We start from the raw sequence: 15,367 nt of genomic DNA, 5'->3' as shown, positions 1-15,367 counted from the left end.
GGAATGCTGTCTCCTATGACAACAGTCTTAGAACAGTTCCCAACACAGTTCCCACTCTTTACTCTCTCTACGGTCACTTCCTGTAGGTTCTCAACACACTGAGCTCCCAGTCTCTCTTTCACTAGACTTGCTGATTCACTGACACCGAATCCCTTGAGCTCTTCCAATCTTCACTTAAGTATCTTCCTCAAGCGTCACCCCCGCTTCTCTGCTGGGTCCCTAGCTTGGCACTCCAGATACTTTTCAAGCTTCACCCCACTGGCCTGCTCGGTCCCTGGCTTGACACACAAGGCTGCTCTGCAAGTGTCACCTCCACTGGCTGGGTCCCTGGCTTGACACCTGCTGAAGTTTCCCAATTCTTCACCATCCCGGGTTGGTGAGAATACTGCCCTGGGACTTGTTTCAGCTACTCAACGTGGGCCCTGGTAATAAGGTGGTTGGTCCCTTAGTGGCGACAGCTTCCCCTCTACCTTCGACCACGACAGGATTTCCAGCCGGCAGAACCCTCACTTCTGGTTGCACTGCAAGCCGCAATCCCAACCCTATGCTGCTCTCTTGCTTCTGGATAGGCCCTCAGACAGCCTAGCAGCCAGATGTGCCCGAGATGGACACAAACTCTGGCCTAGCAGCCTGGTCAATACAACACACGTCCACCCAGACAGCCGTCCAGGTGGCACAGAACCCTGATCACCTGACTCCACCCAAATATATAGGTTCTCCCAGCAGGGATTTAAGAAAACCCCTGCCCATTGGCTGAGATACTTCATATACTCCTAATCTGTCCTTGCTTTGCCCTTTTCTTATCTAATGTCACCAGCTACCTGGCCACCTAGCGGCAGAAGAGAGAAGTGCAGCAATTCCAGACTTAGGGTGAACTCAATTGATCCCTAATAATGAGCCAAGGCAACTACACCTGGCAGGTAAATTTAGGAGCAAAACTGCCTAAACATCAGGGTGCTACACTAATCTAAGAAAAAAAAACATGATTTACAGATTCTATATTATTATTATTTTTATTCAGGATTTATATAGTACCAACAGTTCGCACAGCGCTTTATATAATAAGGGAGGCAGTACCGTTACAATGCAATTTAAGACAAGAGAGTTAAGGAGGGCCCTGGGTGGGTGGAAGAACTTACAATCTAATATAAACTTTAAAGTAAAACTATAAAATGCAGAGGTTGCATTGCAAATATCTGTCTGAAAATGCTGGTTGTCTCTGAGACACAGCATTGATACAACCACGCACATCAGAGAAGATGGAATTCCTGATTTGCATAGTTGTCATAGTAGCTATGAGTTCTAAAACTATCAATTCAGCATGATAGCCAGGCAGCAAGGATTTTCAGAAGGAGAGGTCGGCAGTACCCCTTTTTTTTTGCTTGTTACAGGTTTCCTTTAAGCACCAAAATTTAGACCGCACTGGATAGAGAGGAGCTGATTTATGAAAACAAATCCATGATGTGTAGCCTATTCAATCCAGAGTGATATGTTCTTGTGCAGATAAGCAAATAAAAGCTAAAACCCAATGGTTTGTAGTAGGTAATCACCCTGTTTTTGATTAGTCACAGTTTCTATAAATCAGACCCACTGTCCACAATATGACAACTGCCAGAGACTAGAAATAATTGGCTTTATTATGTCTTTAGATGTGCAATGAGTGAAAAGTGCCCTACATAGAGATTTCTGTGGAATAGGAATCCTCATGGGTTCCCAGATTCTTGACTGAGCCTTGGCATGTATCCTTAGGGTGTATTCACACTTGCAAATGCACCTGCAGTCTGATTACACGTAAGAACCCCAGTGGGGTTGGAAGCAATGGGAGGTTGCCGGCTTGCTCCCACAGCTAATTGTACCCACTTGCGTGATTGGCCCTGGACACAGGCAGTAATTGACGATATAGTAAAAGTGGACTCTAGATGGACTTTTTAGGCACCACAACACACACAGTCATCTAAAAGTAAAGAGTTTATTGATACGAAAAAAACCCTAAAATGACAAACAAAGTGAGGTTAAAATTCCTAGCACCATATGCTAGTATAACAACCACATAGACATCACCATAACCACTAGTAGGCCAAACTGTACCTTTGCGTAGGACTTGTACAAATTCAGTCATTAATATCTAGGTAGGCCTGGTGTAGGTTGATGTAGAGGGTAGAGAAACTCAGAGCTCTACATGTTTCGCACTCACACGCTTCTTCAGGAGCTTGAGGTAAGTATTCATAGCCATAGAGGGAAACATGGGATGTCTCATCCACCAAAAGAGGGAAGAGGGGAAGGCAAAAGTAAGGGAAAATAATCATTACATAGTATTACATTACATAGTATTACATAGTAGGTGAGGTTGAAAAAAGACACCAAGTCCATCAAGTCCAACCCAACATCATGTATAACCAGTCCCAGGATAGAGCCTATATGGGGCACCAAACAGCTGTATGGAGCACTTCACCTCAAAAAGCAGCTCGTGGCTATAAAAATAAGGGGTGTTTTCAATCAACCCGCTGAGGGATCTGGTATTCATATGCCCCAACGGGCTATAAAGCCCTGTATTGGTGGTCTCGGTTACCAAAAAAAAAAGGGGAAGAAAATAAACATCTCATCCATAGGGGATGGAAGAGATGTCCTTGGCCTATATGGGGCACCAAACAGCTGTATGGAGCACTTCACCTCAAAAAGCAGCTCGTGGCTATAAAAATAAGGGGTGTTTTCAATCAACCTGCTGAGGGATCCGGTATTCATATGCCCCAACGAGCTATAAAGCCCTGTATTGGTGGTCCCGGTTACCAAAAAAAAAGGGTAAGAAAATAAACATCTCATCCATAGGGGATGGAAGAGATGTCCTTGGACTGATTGATTGAAAACACCCCTTATTTTTATAGCTTTTTACTTTTAGATGACTGTCTGTGTTGTGGTGCCTAAAAAGTCCATCTAGCGTCCACTTTTTCTAAATTGTCTATTATTGAGGATGTGGCAGCCTCTTATTATATCTGCATCCACGGTACCATCCTGTGTGGATGCCTTTTCTTCATACAGGCAGTAATTGGACTGTGGGAGCATTCACAAGTGTGAATGCACACTTAAAGTAAAACGAAAGGCTCAACTTTTCTATTTTGGATAGTGTAATGGAGGGTCAGAACCCTTGTCAAATATTTTTTTGTCATCTGTGTCCCATTAAGGATATTTCCTTTCACTTCCTGTCCCATAGTCATACCAGGAAGTGAAAGAAATCCATGGTTGTCACTAGGGTCACCTACTCCTGTTCTAGTGACATCTGAAATTTGGAATTTTCTTTCACTTTCACCTTCAGTGATAATAGTATACACAACAAATAGAGAGGGTGAATCTCCCTAATGGGGGCACAGACAGCAATAAAGACCTGACAGGTGCTCCCTCTACACTCTGTCCAAAAATGTATGGCTAGCTTAAACATCCTAACAATGCAGGTTAGGTGTAGGTGCTGCCTCTTCATGTTGTGTGATATACAATGTAGTAGAGGCATGTATATTTACTATGCTGTGCACATAATATTCTTAATTGCTATATTTTCCAGCAGGCCAATGATATAAGTAACAATTTTATTCATGTTATGATGCTCACTTTATTTTTATATATTCATTTTCCAGGGCCTCCTAATATAACAGAAGATGTTTTTGTAAGTATGACATATTCTTTAACATTTTTTTTATATAAATACATTTTAAAAATATTTTCAGGAATAGCAACCTGTTTTTTTATAATCGAATCTTATGGGATTGTAGGCAGTAGGCAATTTAAACAAAACTATTACAAATAAGCCAGACCACTGAATTGGATGAATAACGGCCGAGGCTTTATTAATGGTTTTAACAAAATACAAATATACAATTTTTAAACATAAACTGATGAATACTTTTATTAATCTTATATCAAAATACAGAGAACTTCAAAGATGGCCCAGCCACTACGGCTCAGGCCAAATAATGCTTTACTTTCAACAAATGTTATCCATTTCCCCCCACCCTTTTTATTATAAAAAAAGGGGGTCCCATCACATAAAAAGCCATGGCAGGGGAAGGGGGGCAGGGAGCTGTCCTAGATAATCCTGACTGGCGAACACCTATGACCGGAGCCCCTTTTTTTATGGGGTGAGGGCCCTGTCAGATAGGCAGTGTGAGGCCCTGTGATTTCTTCAGTCTAATGCCGGGTACACGCGAGCGGTTTTTCCATTGGAATAAACACTGAAGGTTTCTCCAACGGAATTCTGTTCAAGCGGTCTTGCATACACACGGTCACACCAAAGTCCGACCATCAAGAACGCGGTGACGTACAGCACGTACAACGGGACTAGACATAGGAAGTTCAATAGCCAGTAGCCAATAGCTTCCGTCTCGTACTTGCTTCAGAGCATGCGTCGTTTTTGGTCCGTCGGAACAGCATACAGACGAGCGGTTTTCCCGATAGGAATTGGTTCAACGTAAAAAGTCAGATGGGGCATACACACGATCGGAATATACGATGAAAAGATCCCGTCTGACTTTTTCTGTCGGAAATTCCGCTTGTGTGTACATGGCATAATGCTCTCCCAACTGAGCCTGTTGTGAGGCCCTGTGATTTCTAACAGCAGCCTAGAATGAGAGGAACAGAGGTCACTGTAACAGACAACCTTAAAGCAGAACCATCTGCCGCAGTGGCAGGCTAGACTTGTAGTTCTTTCATTCACAGATTGCTGTGAGCGGAGCCCTACACAGCCGCACCGTTTTTGAAATGTGACAGCAGGTGGAAGGAGGACCCCCTGCCTGCTGTCATTAGGGGGGATGCTGAATATGTTATATATTACAACCTAAATACAGATGTAACTATCTGTACTCACTTTTGTTGCCAGCGGTTTAGACATTAATGGCTGTGTGTTCAGTTATTTTGAGGGGACAGCAAATTTACACTGTTATACAAGCTGTACACTCACTACTTTACATTGTAGCAAAGTGTCATTTCTTCAGTGTTGTCACATGAAAAGATATAATAAAATATTTACAAAAAATGTGAGGGGTGTACTCATTTTTGTGAGATACTGTATATATACAATAAAGCTAAATGAGTTGAACCTCACTAAACTGATATACAATTTGGAAGTCATGAATTGGGAGCTTCTTTATCAGTGGTCTCCAAACTGCGGCCCCTGCTTGCCTTTATCCGGCCCTTGGGGCACTTTTTCTCCCACTAATGCAAGACACTATTCCTCCCACTGACACCAACAATGGGGCAGTATTCCTCCCACTGACACCAACAATGGGGTACCTTTTCGCCCAGTGACACCAACAATGGGGCAGTATTCCTCCCACTGACACCAGCAATGGGGCATAATTCCTGTTACTGACATCAACAATGGGGCACTGTTTCTCCCCCTAATGCCAAAGATGCACTTTTTACTCCGATTGATGCCAGGACAATTTCTATTCCCAATGGCCACAGTCTGGCCCCCTTAAAGTCTGAAGGACAGTAAACTGGCCCTTTGTTTAGAAAGTTTGGAGACCCCTGTTCTATATGAAGCTTCCCACACAGGTACAGTATTTTGTCTTGAGATACATTCTCTTTAACATTATTATAGGTGACATATTGAGCTTGGGAACTGTTCTAAAAAAACATTGACCTACTTAGATCTCAGCATTGATATGTTCAACAGTCATTTAGAGGATGAGTGATTTCCTTTACTTTAATTGTTGGTTATTTGGACACAGGGACTTCTAGCCTCAGTGTGCCCCTCCCAGGCTTTTAGTGCTCCAGTGAGGGGCAGCTGGATGGGGCTGTATGTTGTATTGAGTGGTACTAATGTTTATGGCCCTGTGAGTTTCAGGGACGAGGGTCTAAAATGCTGTTCTATCTTCTGGATCTTCATTCCTGAATGCACAGGGCCCTAAACACCATTACCTGTCTATCACGGCACACTAAAACTCTGGGAGAGATGCTCTGCAGGGGACAGCCCCGTGTAAAAGTCCTACCTTTTAGACATTGTTTCAACAAATAATTTCCCTGTCCTTTAGCAGAAGTTGTGTTAGGTGGATGTTGCTAGGTGAGGTTAATATAGAACAGTTTCTTTTATATTGTTACAATGATTTTGTGTGTGCCAGACACACAGCGCTGTTTACAGTAATTCTACCTGCTTAACTTTATAATACTCAGCGTGATTTGGTGTAAAACTGAACTCCAGGAATACATCTAAATACACAGATGAAATACACATATGGGAGACATTCTACATGCCATTAAATGATTATTTCCATCCATCCTGTCCTGAGACTAAACAGCTTTGTCACACAGCATAGCCCTTTCTGGCAGGGCAGGGGGCCTGATCTTTCTCTGCAGGAGTTGTGAATCTCGTCCTCTTCCCCAGCTTGTGACTGAACAGTAAAGGAGAAGCAGCAGACTGATGAGCTCACATCTCTGATTTGTTAACCTATCAGCATGTTCCTTGTTAGCACATAAGAACTGCAGCACATCTGATTGGCTCCTTCTTCTGCTTCTCACTCTCCCAGTTTGAGCTCTGCTGTACAAAGGCTACAAGAGGTATATGCCAAGTCAAATCCTTGTAGTTACACTGCTTGCATTAAAAAAAATACATTTAATGAGCTACAATAACTTTAGTGTTTTACGCCTGCAGTTCAGCTGTAAATGTAAAGAATTTCTCCAGGAATTAGATTACTTTAGACCAGCTTGGCTGAAATACATTTTGCAAATGCCCCCTCGTGTGTGGCAGATGATAAAGCTGTAATTTAGTGTTGTTACCTAGGCTACATACAATGAGACATTTCTTCTTCCAGCAGGTGCGCAAATGACTTCCCCTCTGTGCACAAAACATAGAGGATTGCTCTCGTTCCTGCACCCCTGCCGCTCAGGAGAAGCCTTGTATTTTTATTTTTTTTTAACCGCTTGCCGACCAGCCGTCGCAGTTTTACTGCGGCAGAATGGCATGGCTGGGCGAAACGACGTTGTGTTATGTCGCTTCGCCTCTTGGCCACTAGGGGCATGTGCCCCTAGCAGCATGTGCCCAACACCAATGCAAGTGCCCGGCGGGCGCGATGACCGGCGGGCTCCCGCGATCGCTCGTGACAGAGGGGGAACACACACAGATCCCGGTTCTTTCAGGGGAGAGGAGACAGATTGTGTGTTCATACTATCTATGAACACGGATCTCTGTCTCCTGCTAGTCAGTCCCACTCCCCCCACAGTTAGAACAAACACTAGTGAACACATTTAACCCCTTGATCGCCCCCTAGTGTTAACCCCTTCCCTGCCAGTAACATTTACACAGTAATCAGTGCATTTTTGTAGCACTGATTGCTGTATAATTGTCAATGGTTTCAAAAATGTGTCAAAAGTGTCTGATGTGTCCATAATGTCGCAGTCCCGATAAAAATCGCAGATCGCTGCCATTACTAGTAAAAAAAATAATAATAATAAAAATGCCATAAATCTATCCCCTATTTTGTAGACGCTATAACTTTTGCGCAAACCAATCAATAGACGCTTATTGTGATTTCTTTTACCAAAAATATGTAGAAGAATACATATCGGCCTAAACTGAGGAAAAAAAATGTTTTTTTGATAAAAAATTTGGGATATTTATTATAGCAAAAAGTAAAAGATATTGTGTGTTTTTTTTTTTCAAAATTTGTCGCTCTTCTTTTGTTTATAGCACAAAAAATAAAAACCGCAGAGGCGATCAAATACCACCAAAAGAAAGCTCTATTTGTTTGGTACAGCGTTGCAATTGTCAGTTAAAGCGACACAGTGCCGAATCCCAAAAAATGGCCTGGTCATTAAGCAGCCAATTCTTAAAGGGCTGAAGCTGTTAATGAATACAGGTGTTGTCTGATTGGCTAAAATGGAGAGGAGGGGCAGATGATCTCATGGTTTCCACCTTGACCAATCAGAGAACATCTTATATTCATTGAACAAGAATGCAAGGCTTCTCCTGAGTGGTGGGGGTGCGGGAGCGACCAATCCTCTGTGTGTATTGCACAGAGAGGATGTCACAGAGCACTTCCTGGATAAGGACATGGCTCACTGTATGTACCATAAACTACAAGAGTGAATTACAGTTTCACCATCAGTCACGCAGAGGTGGCATGTGGATAATTTGTTTGAAACAATCTGGACCAAAGTGTTTAAAGCAGCTTTTTCCAATCTTTTTTATCTCAGAGGAACCCCTAAAATAAACTCCCTGTCTCAAGGAGGTTTAGAAGGTTAAAAGAATGCAGCTGTAACAGTGGTGGTCAGAATGCCACACTTACAGACAGCCAGGCATGTACTGGCCATTGGGACTACCGGGAGTTTCCCGGTGGGCCGATGGCTCAGTGGGCCGGTCAGGCACAGTCCTGGAGCAGCTCCTCACTGACTGAGTGTTCGTGATTTCACTCCTGTCACCAAGGAGCAGCTGCCTACACTTGCTGGAGAGATGATTAGGCTTTCTGCTCCCTCCAGCCTGCAGGGGTAGATAGACAGCCGGCAAACTTCCCTTCCTCTCTCCTCTAATCACTTATCACATGACTGGAGAGAGGAACGAGAAGCTGCCTTCAGAGTACACATGAGAGGGGAAGGAGAGGGGGGACACTCTGATTTAAGGGGGTGCTGATGGGCCCACTCTAATGTAAGGGAGTTCTGATGGGAACACTCTGATTTAAGGGGGTGCTGATGGGCCCACTCTAATGTAAGGGAGTACTGATGGGTACACTCTGATGTAAGGGGGTGCTGATGGGAACACTCTGATGTAAGGGGGGGTGCTGATGGGGACACTCAAAATTAAAGTGGGCTGGTCTGGATGAATTCCAGGGCCACATTTGTGTCCCAGTCCAGCCCTGCAGACAGCTGTAAAAAAAATTGGTGTTATGCTGTTGGCTCTGCCAAGTGGAATTGGTACCAGAACTATGCAGACACCATCAGATGTGAGGACAATCGGTAACAGCTCAAGGAACCCCTAGCAATCTCTGGAGGAACCCTAGGAATCCATGGAACTTTGGTTGAGAATGGCTGATTTATGAATTTGTCTTCAACCTATGCAAAAACTAGGTGAGTGACAGACTCTCAAATGATTTATTTTCAGGACTGACTGTAATCTCTGTCTTTTCAGAGGATTAATGTGATACCATTGAACAGAGAATGGTATATGAACATATGGTTATATGATTATATGCATTGTAGTGATTAGTGAGCATGCACCATCAAAGAATGTGGTCTACTATAGTATGATTTATCTGCTCTTATACTTCACATGTGGCCTTCATATTTTATCAAATATCACCCGTTTACATTTGTTACGTTTCCACGGATGCTGATATGGTAGTGGGTAGTGGCTCATTATTTAATAAAGAAGCACAGAGGGAATAGCTTCAAACTACAGCACAGATCAGTACAATTTGTTCTGGAGCTTATTAATGGTAGGTGTGTCAGATAATTACATCATCAAAGATATAGAGGATTCATTCAGGTATTAATTAACTGGCAGTCAAACTAGTCTGATAGGGTGGGCATATCACTTCATACTCTAAATACTGTGGCTTAGATTTCATGACTTGTTGTGTTCTTTGCACAGGAGGACTTCCTAGTAACGGATGATCTGCTTGTGGATTACTTCAATGAATTCCTTAGTCTTCCAGTAAGTGTTTGTTTACCATGCAATCAACAGTAACATGTTAATCTCCTGTCCCCAGTGATACCGGTATTGACATTACATGTAATAAGCCTAGTACACATGGGCTGAATGTCGGGTGACATCAGCCAGTTTGATTAAAAACATCCAACATTCCGCCCGTGTGCATGGCAGCCGGTCTGACAGAAGCCAGCCATTCGGCCTTCCTCTGTCAGGCGAGTATGCTGGAAAACCAGGGAGCACTGACCAGAGTGTTCTGGCGGCCTGTCAGAACTCAACAGTGGTGTGTACTAGGCTTTACTCTCTGTATTCTTAAAATGAAAAACTGTTTTCAGTCCTCCCCAAGAAACTCTAGGTAGTGATCTGGTTAGTGAAAGTAGCATTAATGCCCACCATTAGGATGACCAGCCTATCAGTCTATAGGCAAATGCAGACAAACATTTTCAGCACCACATTTATTTAGGACTCATTTACATGTTTGGTCCTTTAGCGCGTGTTCTGTCATGCATTGACATTTATTGCATTAAGGCTTCTCTTTAAAAATAATGGGCTGCCAATGCACCAGTCATCCCAAAAATTGAATGTGCCACAAAATTTTGGACACATCACACTATGGTGCATTACAGTGCTTTCCAATACACTGCAATGCATATGCATTGCCTTAGTGTGTTAGAGTGGCATAAAATGAATGATACTGCATCAACACATGCAATGTGCATTATCATGTGTTCCCACAACATATAGCTCTAAAACGGCTCTAGCGGTGTATCTAAAACTAAAACTTTTTCTAGTATGATATAGAGTGGAGAGGGGCTAGATTCCAAATTTTTCATTGCTGTCTGTGTCTCCATTAGGGACATTCACTCTTCATATTTGTCCTGGGGGCCACTGTTACTAGAGCTGCAAGTGATAGGAAAATCTGAATTTTTGGGTCACCAAAACAGGCATTTAGGGGGGATCTTACAATGAGGACACTTGTTCCAATGACAACTCTGTGGAAGGCATGAAGCCATCTAGCCAATGGGACGCAGATAGAAAATTTATCATGATAGGGGACTTCTACCCAAAATAGAAGTTTAGATAAAATAAGGATAACAGCCTAAGAACAAACATGTAGTATATCGCAGATTACAGTCCTTAGATGTGGTGGCTGTCTTCGTTTTCTTTTTTTTTTCAAGCTAAAAACATTTTCATGTATAAAAAATGTGCCAGGTTGATCTTGTCAGAAATGCCGTGTCCTTTTCACTTCCCATGAGCTTGCACAGAAGAATATCTTCCTTCCTAGCCATCCTTTGTAATCTACCAAGTACCCTGCCCCCCATGTAATGGAGATGAAGTGATATAGTCATGGTTGTAGTCCATATCAGCAGAGCACCTCTGGTGACAACCATGGCTCTCTCCATAGATCAGTGGAGGAGGATCACCAGGTGAAAATGATGCAAAAATAGCTTGTAAAAAGAAAAAGAATGCAGCCACCAAACAAAAGACTAGTAAGCTGCATCATATTATATTTTGTATTTGGGTTTAGATATGTTGTATTCCCGTTAAATGGAGCATGTAGTATGCCACAAAACAGGTTCTGGCAAGATTAGATAGAAGTTATATGGTGTGCCTGGGAGCACTTAAAGTGGAATTATGGTGAAGGCAACAATCGCATATACAGTATGATACAGACTGTTAATGGCATTAATACAGCAGCTCCCCTTGAAGCATAGTTTGATCCTACCAGATGACTATTTGTCCACCTCCTGTAACAAGCCCAGCTGTCCCACAAAGTTTTGGGTACAGTGGTTGGAACAAACCCTTTGTATGGCTTAGATCTGTTTCCAAAAGAAAATACAAATACACCGAAAAAAACTACAGATGCGTTCTGTACTGAATTTTTTTCAAGGGTGGAATCTCTAGTTTAAAAAAAAATTTTATTTTACATTTCCTACAAACGTTCTTAAAAGTGACATGATTTTAAGGGAGAATCCCCAGGGAGCTCTATTAATTTTTCTGGTATTTTTTTTTAACACAAAATGTTTCAACACATTGATTAGTACAATATAATACAGCTTGTTACCTCAATATATTCAAATTATTTAAATTAATTAAAAACATAATAAAGCAATGGTAAACGGACTTACCTTTGAATTATCTGAGTGGCAAGATATTGCTTATGCTTTATCTAAAGTATCCATTAATACAACACTAATTGAAGCTAATTATAGAACACTTCTATGTTGGTACTTGGTCCCTACTCGGGTTGCTAAACTGCATCCATCCTCCCACTTGCTTTAAACGTTGCGGCCAGATGGGAATGATGCATCATGGCTGGTGACAATGCCCCCTCGTGGCCAGGTTTTGGATTCGGATCTTTAATTTAATTTACTCAGTGACAGGAGTAAATATCCGTAGATCTCTGGAGGCGGCCCTATTCCAAAAGCTATCTGATGAGGTTCTCAGGAAGTCATTGAAATTAATCACGTATATATTGTTGGCGGCAAGAATTACTATTGCTAAACATTGGTAACAGTCGGTATTTCCTCTTGAATATGTAAAGAGTAAGCTTATCTGAATTATGGTCAATGACAGACTCACCTATATACTTCGTAAAAAACACTACGAAATTTGATAAAATATGGGATCCGTGGATCCGCTGATCTGCCATATCTCGTCTGATCTACATTATCTCCATTTGCTTTTACTTTATGGACTTGTGTATGTGATATAACAACAACCTGAGAACTGACGATTGTTTAACTGATATATTTGTTACTGTCAGATATTTTTCAGTAAAAATATTGAAATATAAAAACATTTTAAAGGGAACGACTGGGTTTTTTTTTACAGATAATTTGGCTTTGAATTACTTAATAAAACAAGAAGGGCTTTATTTAAACTTTCAACAGAACTTTTTTATTTAGTTTTGCAGAAAGTGTGGCATTTAGCTTTAGTTTTCCTGAAGAAAGGATCTAAGTTTTCATGGAAGCTTGCATCTTCTTTAATAACTTAAAACAGAACTAAAGGCAAAAAAATGACTAGCAGGCAACCGCTTAATACCCAAATGCAAAATTTTCTGCATTAATTGAGGGCTAACACAGTACAATACTCTACTACTGCTATTCGTTTTTTGAAAACTCTTTCCTTCAACGACCCAAATTCTCAAGAGTTATGCCCCATACACATGGTCCGATTTTCTGATGGAAAATGTGTGATAGGACCTTCTTGTCGGAAATTCCGACCGTGTGTAGGCTCCATCACACATTTTCCATCGGATTTTCCGACACACAAAGTTTGAGAGCGGGCTATAAAATTTTCCGACAACAAAATCCGTTGTCGGAATTTCCGATCGTGTGTACACAAATCCGACGCACAAAGTGCCACGCATGCTCAGAATAAATAAAGGGATGAAAGCTATTGGCTACTGCCTTATTTATAGTCCCGACGTACGTGTTTTACGTCACCACGTTCAGAATGATCGGATTTTCCGACAACTTTGTGTGACCGTGTGTATGCAAGACAAGTTTGAGCCAACATCCGTCGGAAAAAATCCTAGGATTTTGTTGTCGGAATGTCCGATCAATGTCCGACCGTGTATGGCGCATTACTTTTGACTCAAGGTTAACAGCAAAAAAAGAAAAACCCTGAAACAATTAATATATGTTTTTGTACTAAACTGGTATATTTTTACATTCTGTTGTCTTTCCATAATAACAGTAACTTAAAGTGATACTAAAGCCTTTTTTTTCAAATAACAAACATGTTATACTTAGCTGCTCTGTGCAGTGGTTTTGCACAGAGCAGCCCTGATCCTCCTCTTCTTAGGTCCCTCACTGACACTCCTGGCTCCTCCCTCCTGCCAGGTGCCCCCACAGCAAGTAGCTTGCTGTGGGGGCACCCAAGCAGACGGGCTCCCGACCTGAGGCTCTGTGTGTCCTAGCCTTTGGCTCCCGCTGCTGCCAATCAGGAGTGCGAGTCCTCAGGGAAGCAAGGCTCTCGTGGACATCGCTGGTTCGAGAGGGGACTCAGGTAAGTAATAGGGGGGTCTGGGGGGCTCCTGCACGCAGAAGGCTTTTAACCTTCATGAATAAAATTCATAAAGGTAAAAAAACTTGTGCCTTCACAACCACTTTAAACTGATAGTCCAATATACTTTTAGTGGCATGAAGCCTCAAAAAGACAATAACCCCTTAAGATTCATGCTTTTCTCCTGCCAGGAAAATAATTTACTAAAGCCCATGTGTCCATGAGGCCTTACTGTAACAGGGTTTCTATTATAACCAGTTGTGACCTAAGAGCTAGAAGATAAGTAAAGAGTTAGCTCTACATCTTTTTCCCTATTATAAAATGAAGGATTGGTGTCTTTCTTCTTCTCTCTCTCTCTTTTGCTATTTATATTTTTATATATATACAAATATTTATAGGTGTCATTCTTTTTACAGACTTTCACTGAAGCTATCAAATTCAACAAAACGTATGGGATTTTCGAAGTAATCAGCGATTTTCCAGATCAGCTGAACCAGCAAATTAAAAAAATGTTGCAGGAGTATCAGCCCCTAAACCCCATCTACGATGCCACAAGAAGCATCACTGGACACAAAGCCAAAAAATCCTCTGTTAATGATTTACAGCTGAACATTGATAAAAATTATAGTATTATGGTAAGCTGTACTCATTGTGCGTTGTCTACTGTCTCATATTTAAGCCCAACTCAACTTTCAGGTTAAATCAGCTGAATGCAGTAATCTGGTGATCCGGTACCATGTTTGTAATGCCTTTTGTATAGGCGCACTTTAATATTATGTCTTTAAACAATTTTAAAAGCGAGAAACGATTTAATAAATAAAAATAAGTATGACTAATAAGACTGATATCTTACCAACAATACATTATGCAATGATGACGAGTGAATTGATTCTGAAATCAGGTGATCAGATCAGATTCTCTTACATTTGCACATTCACACTTGTCCATTAGTGCCAGAATTCCTGAACGTATTACAAGTAGGTAACTTATGTTGCAAACAAACATATGATCCTGCTTAGTGGTTTGTGTGTTTCCAGGTAGGCTAATCCTTTTTTCCTTTTGAAGCTAAACAGTTAATTCAAATGAAGTATTCCCAGGTATGTCACTTTGGAAGCCACTTGTGACCATAAATAGGACAGCTCAGTAGTAATAGCCTAGATCTCTGTGTGTGGCCAATATTGTTAATCTTGTTGCTTAGATGCTTGTTTGTGATAATCCTCTTAGTCACCATTTATAAACTGGATACATTGTATGTTCCACAACAAAAAGTCACACCTTCCTTTATCAGAAGTGCAAAAAGAGGAAACCAATTATTTAACAGAAAGGTTCACCTTATACCCAAACAGAATTCAGTTTAAAATAAGCTTCAAAATTTACCATACGGCTTAGTCATTGCAAGAAGCACTGCTGCTCCCAAATCAAAAATATTTATTTAATGACTATGTATATAAAATGCTGGGCAAAAACCTATTTAACTTTTTAATTGCTTATCTAACCCCCTAGTGACTGAGGGTAAAAAAAATCTTATCGTCTGAACACAATTTTGCAACTTTGACACGTGTTAGTAAAACCGTACACATCATCACAACTACTTGGGCCACTTTCACACGGACACCTCCGCTAAGTGGAATCTGCTTGCTCAGTAGAGGATCTCTCTGCTAGTCCCCGCTGAGCAGGCGGATGACAGGTCCATGTCTGCTCCACTATGCAGAGCGGACATGGACACAGTCC

General features: G+C 41.5%; 1 protein-coding gene across 2 annotated transcripts in view; it reads left to right on the top strand.

Moving 5' to 3' along the window:
- Positions 1-15,367, top strand: part of RGS22 (regulator of G protein signaling 22) — a 159,579-nt gene that overhangs the window by 1,585 nt on the left and 142,627 nt on the right. For both annotated transcript variants that reach the window (XM_073632037.1, XM_073632036.1), the window contains exons 2-4: positions 3,627-3,655; positions 9,569-9,631; positions 14,053-14,271. In XM_073632037.1, the coding sequence (XP_073488138.1) occupies positions 3,627-3,655; positions 9,569-9,631; positions 14,053-14,271 (311 nt within the window). The remainder of the gene's footprint in view (positions 1-3,626; positions 3,656-9,568; positions 9,632-14,052; positions 14,272-15,367) is intronic.

Source organism: Aquarana catesbeiana, linkage group LG05 (assembly GCF_042186555.1).
Source record: "Aquarana catesbeiana isolate 2022-GZ linkage group LG05, ASM4218655v1, whole genome shotgun sequence".
In the NCBI taxonomy this organism is placed as follows: domain Eukaryota; kingdom Metazoa; phylum Chordata; class Amphibia; order Anura; family Ranidae; genus Aquarana; species Aquarana catesbeiana.
This window is presented reverse-complemented; position numbering and strand designations above follow the sequence as displayed.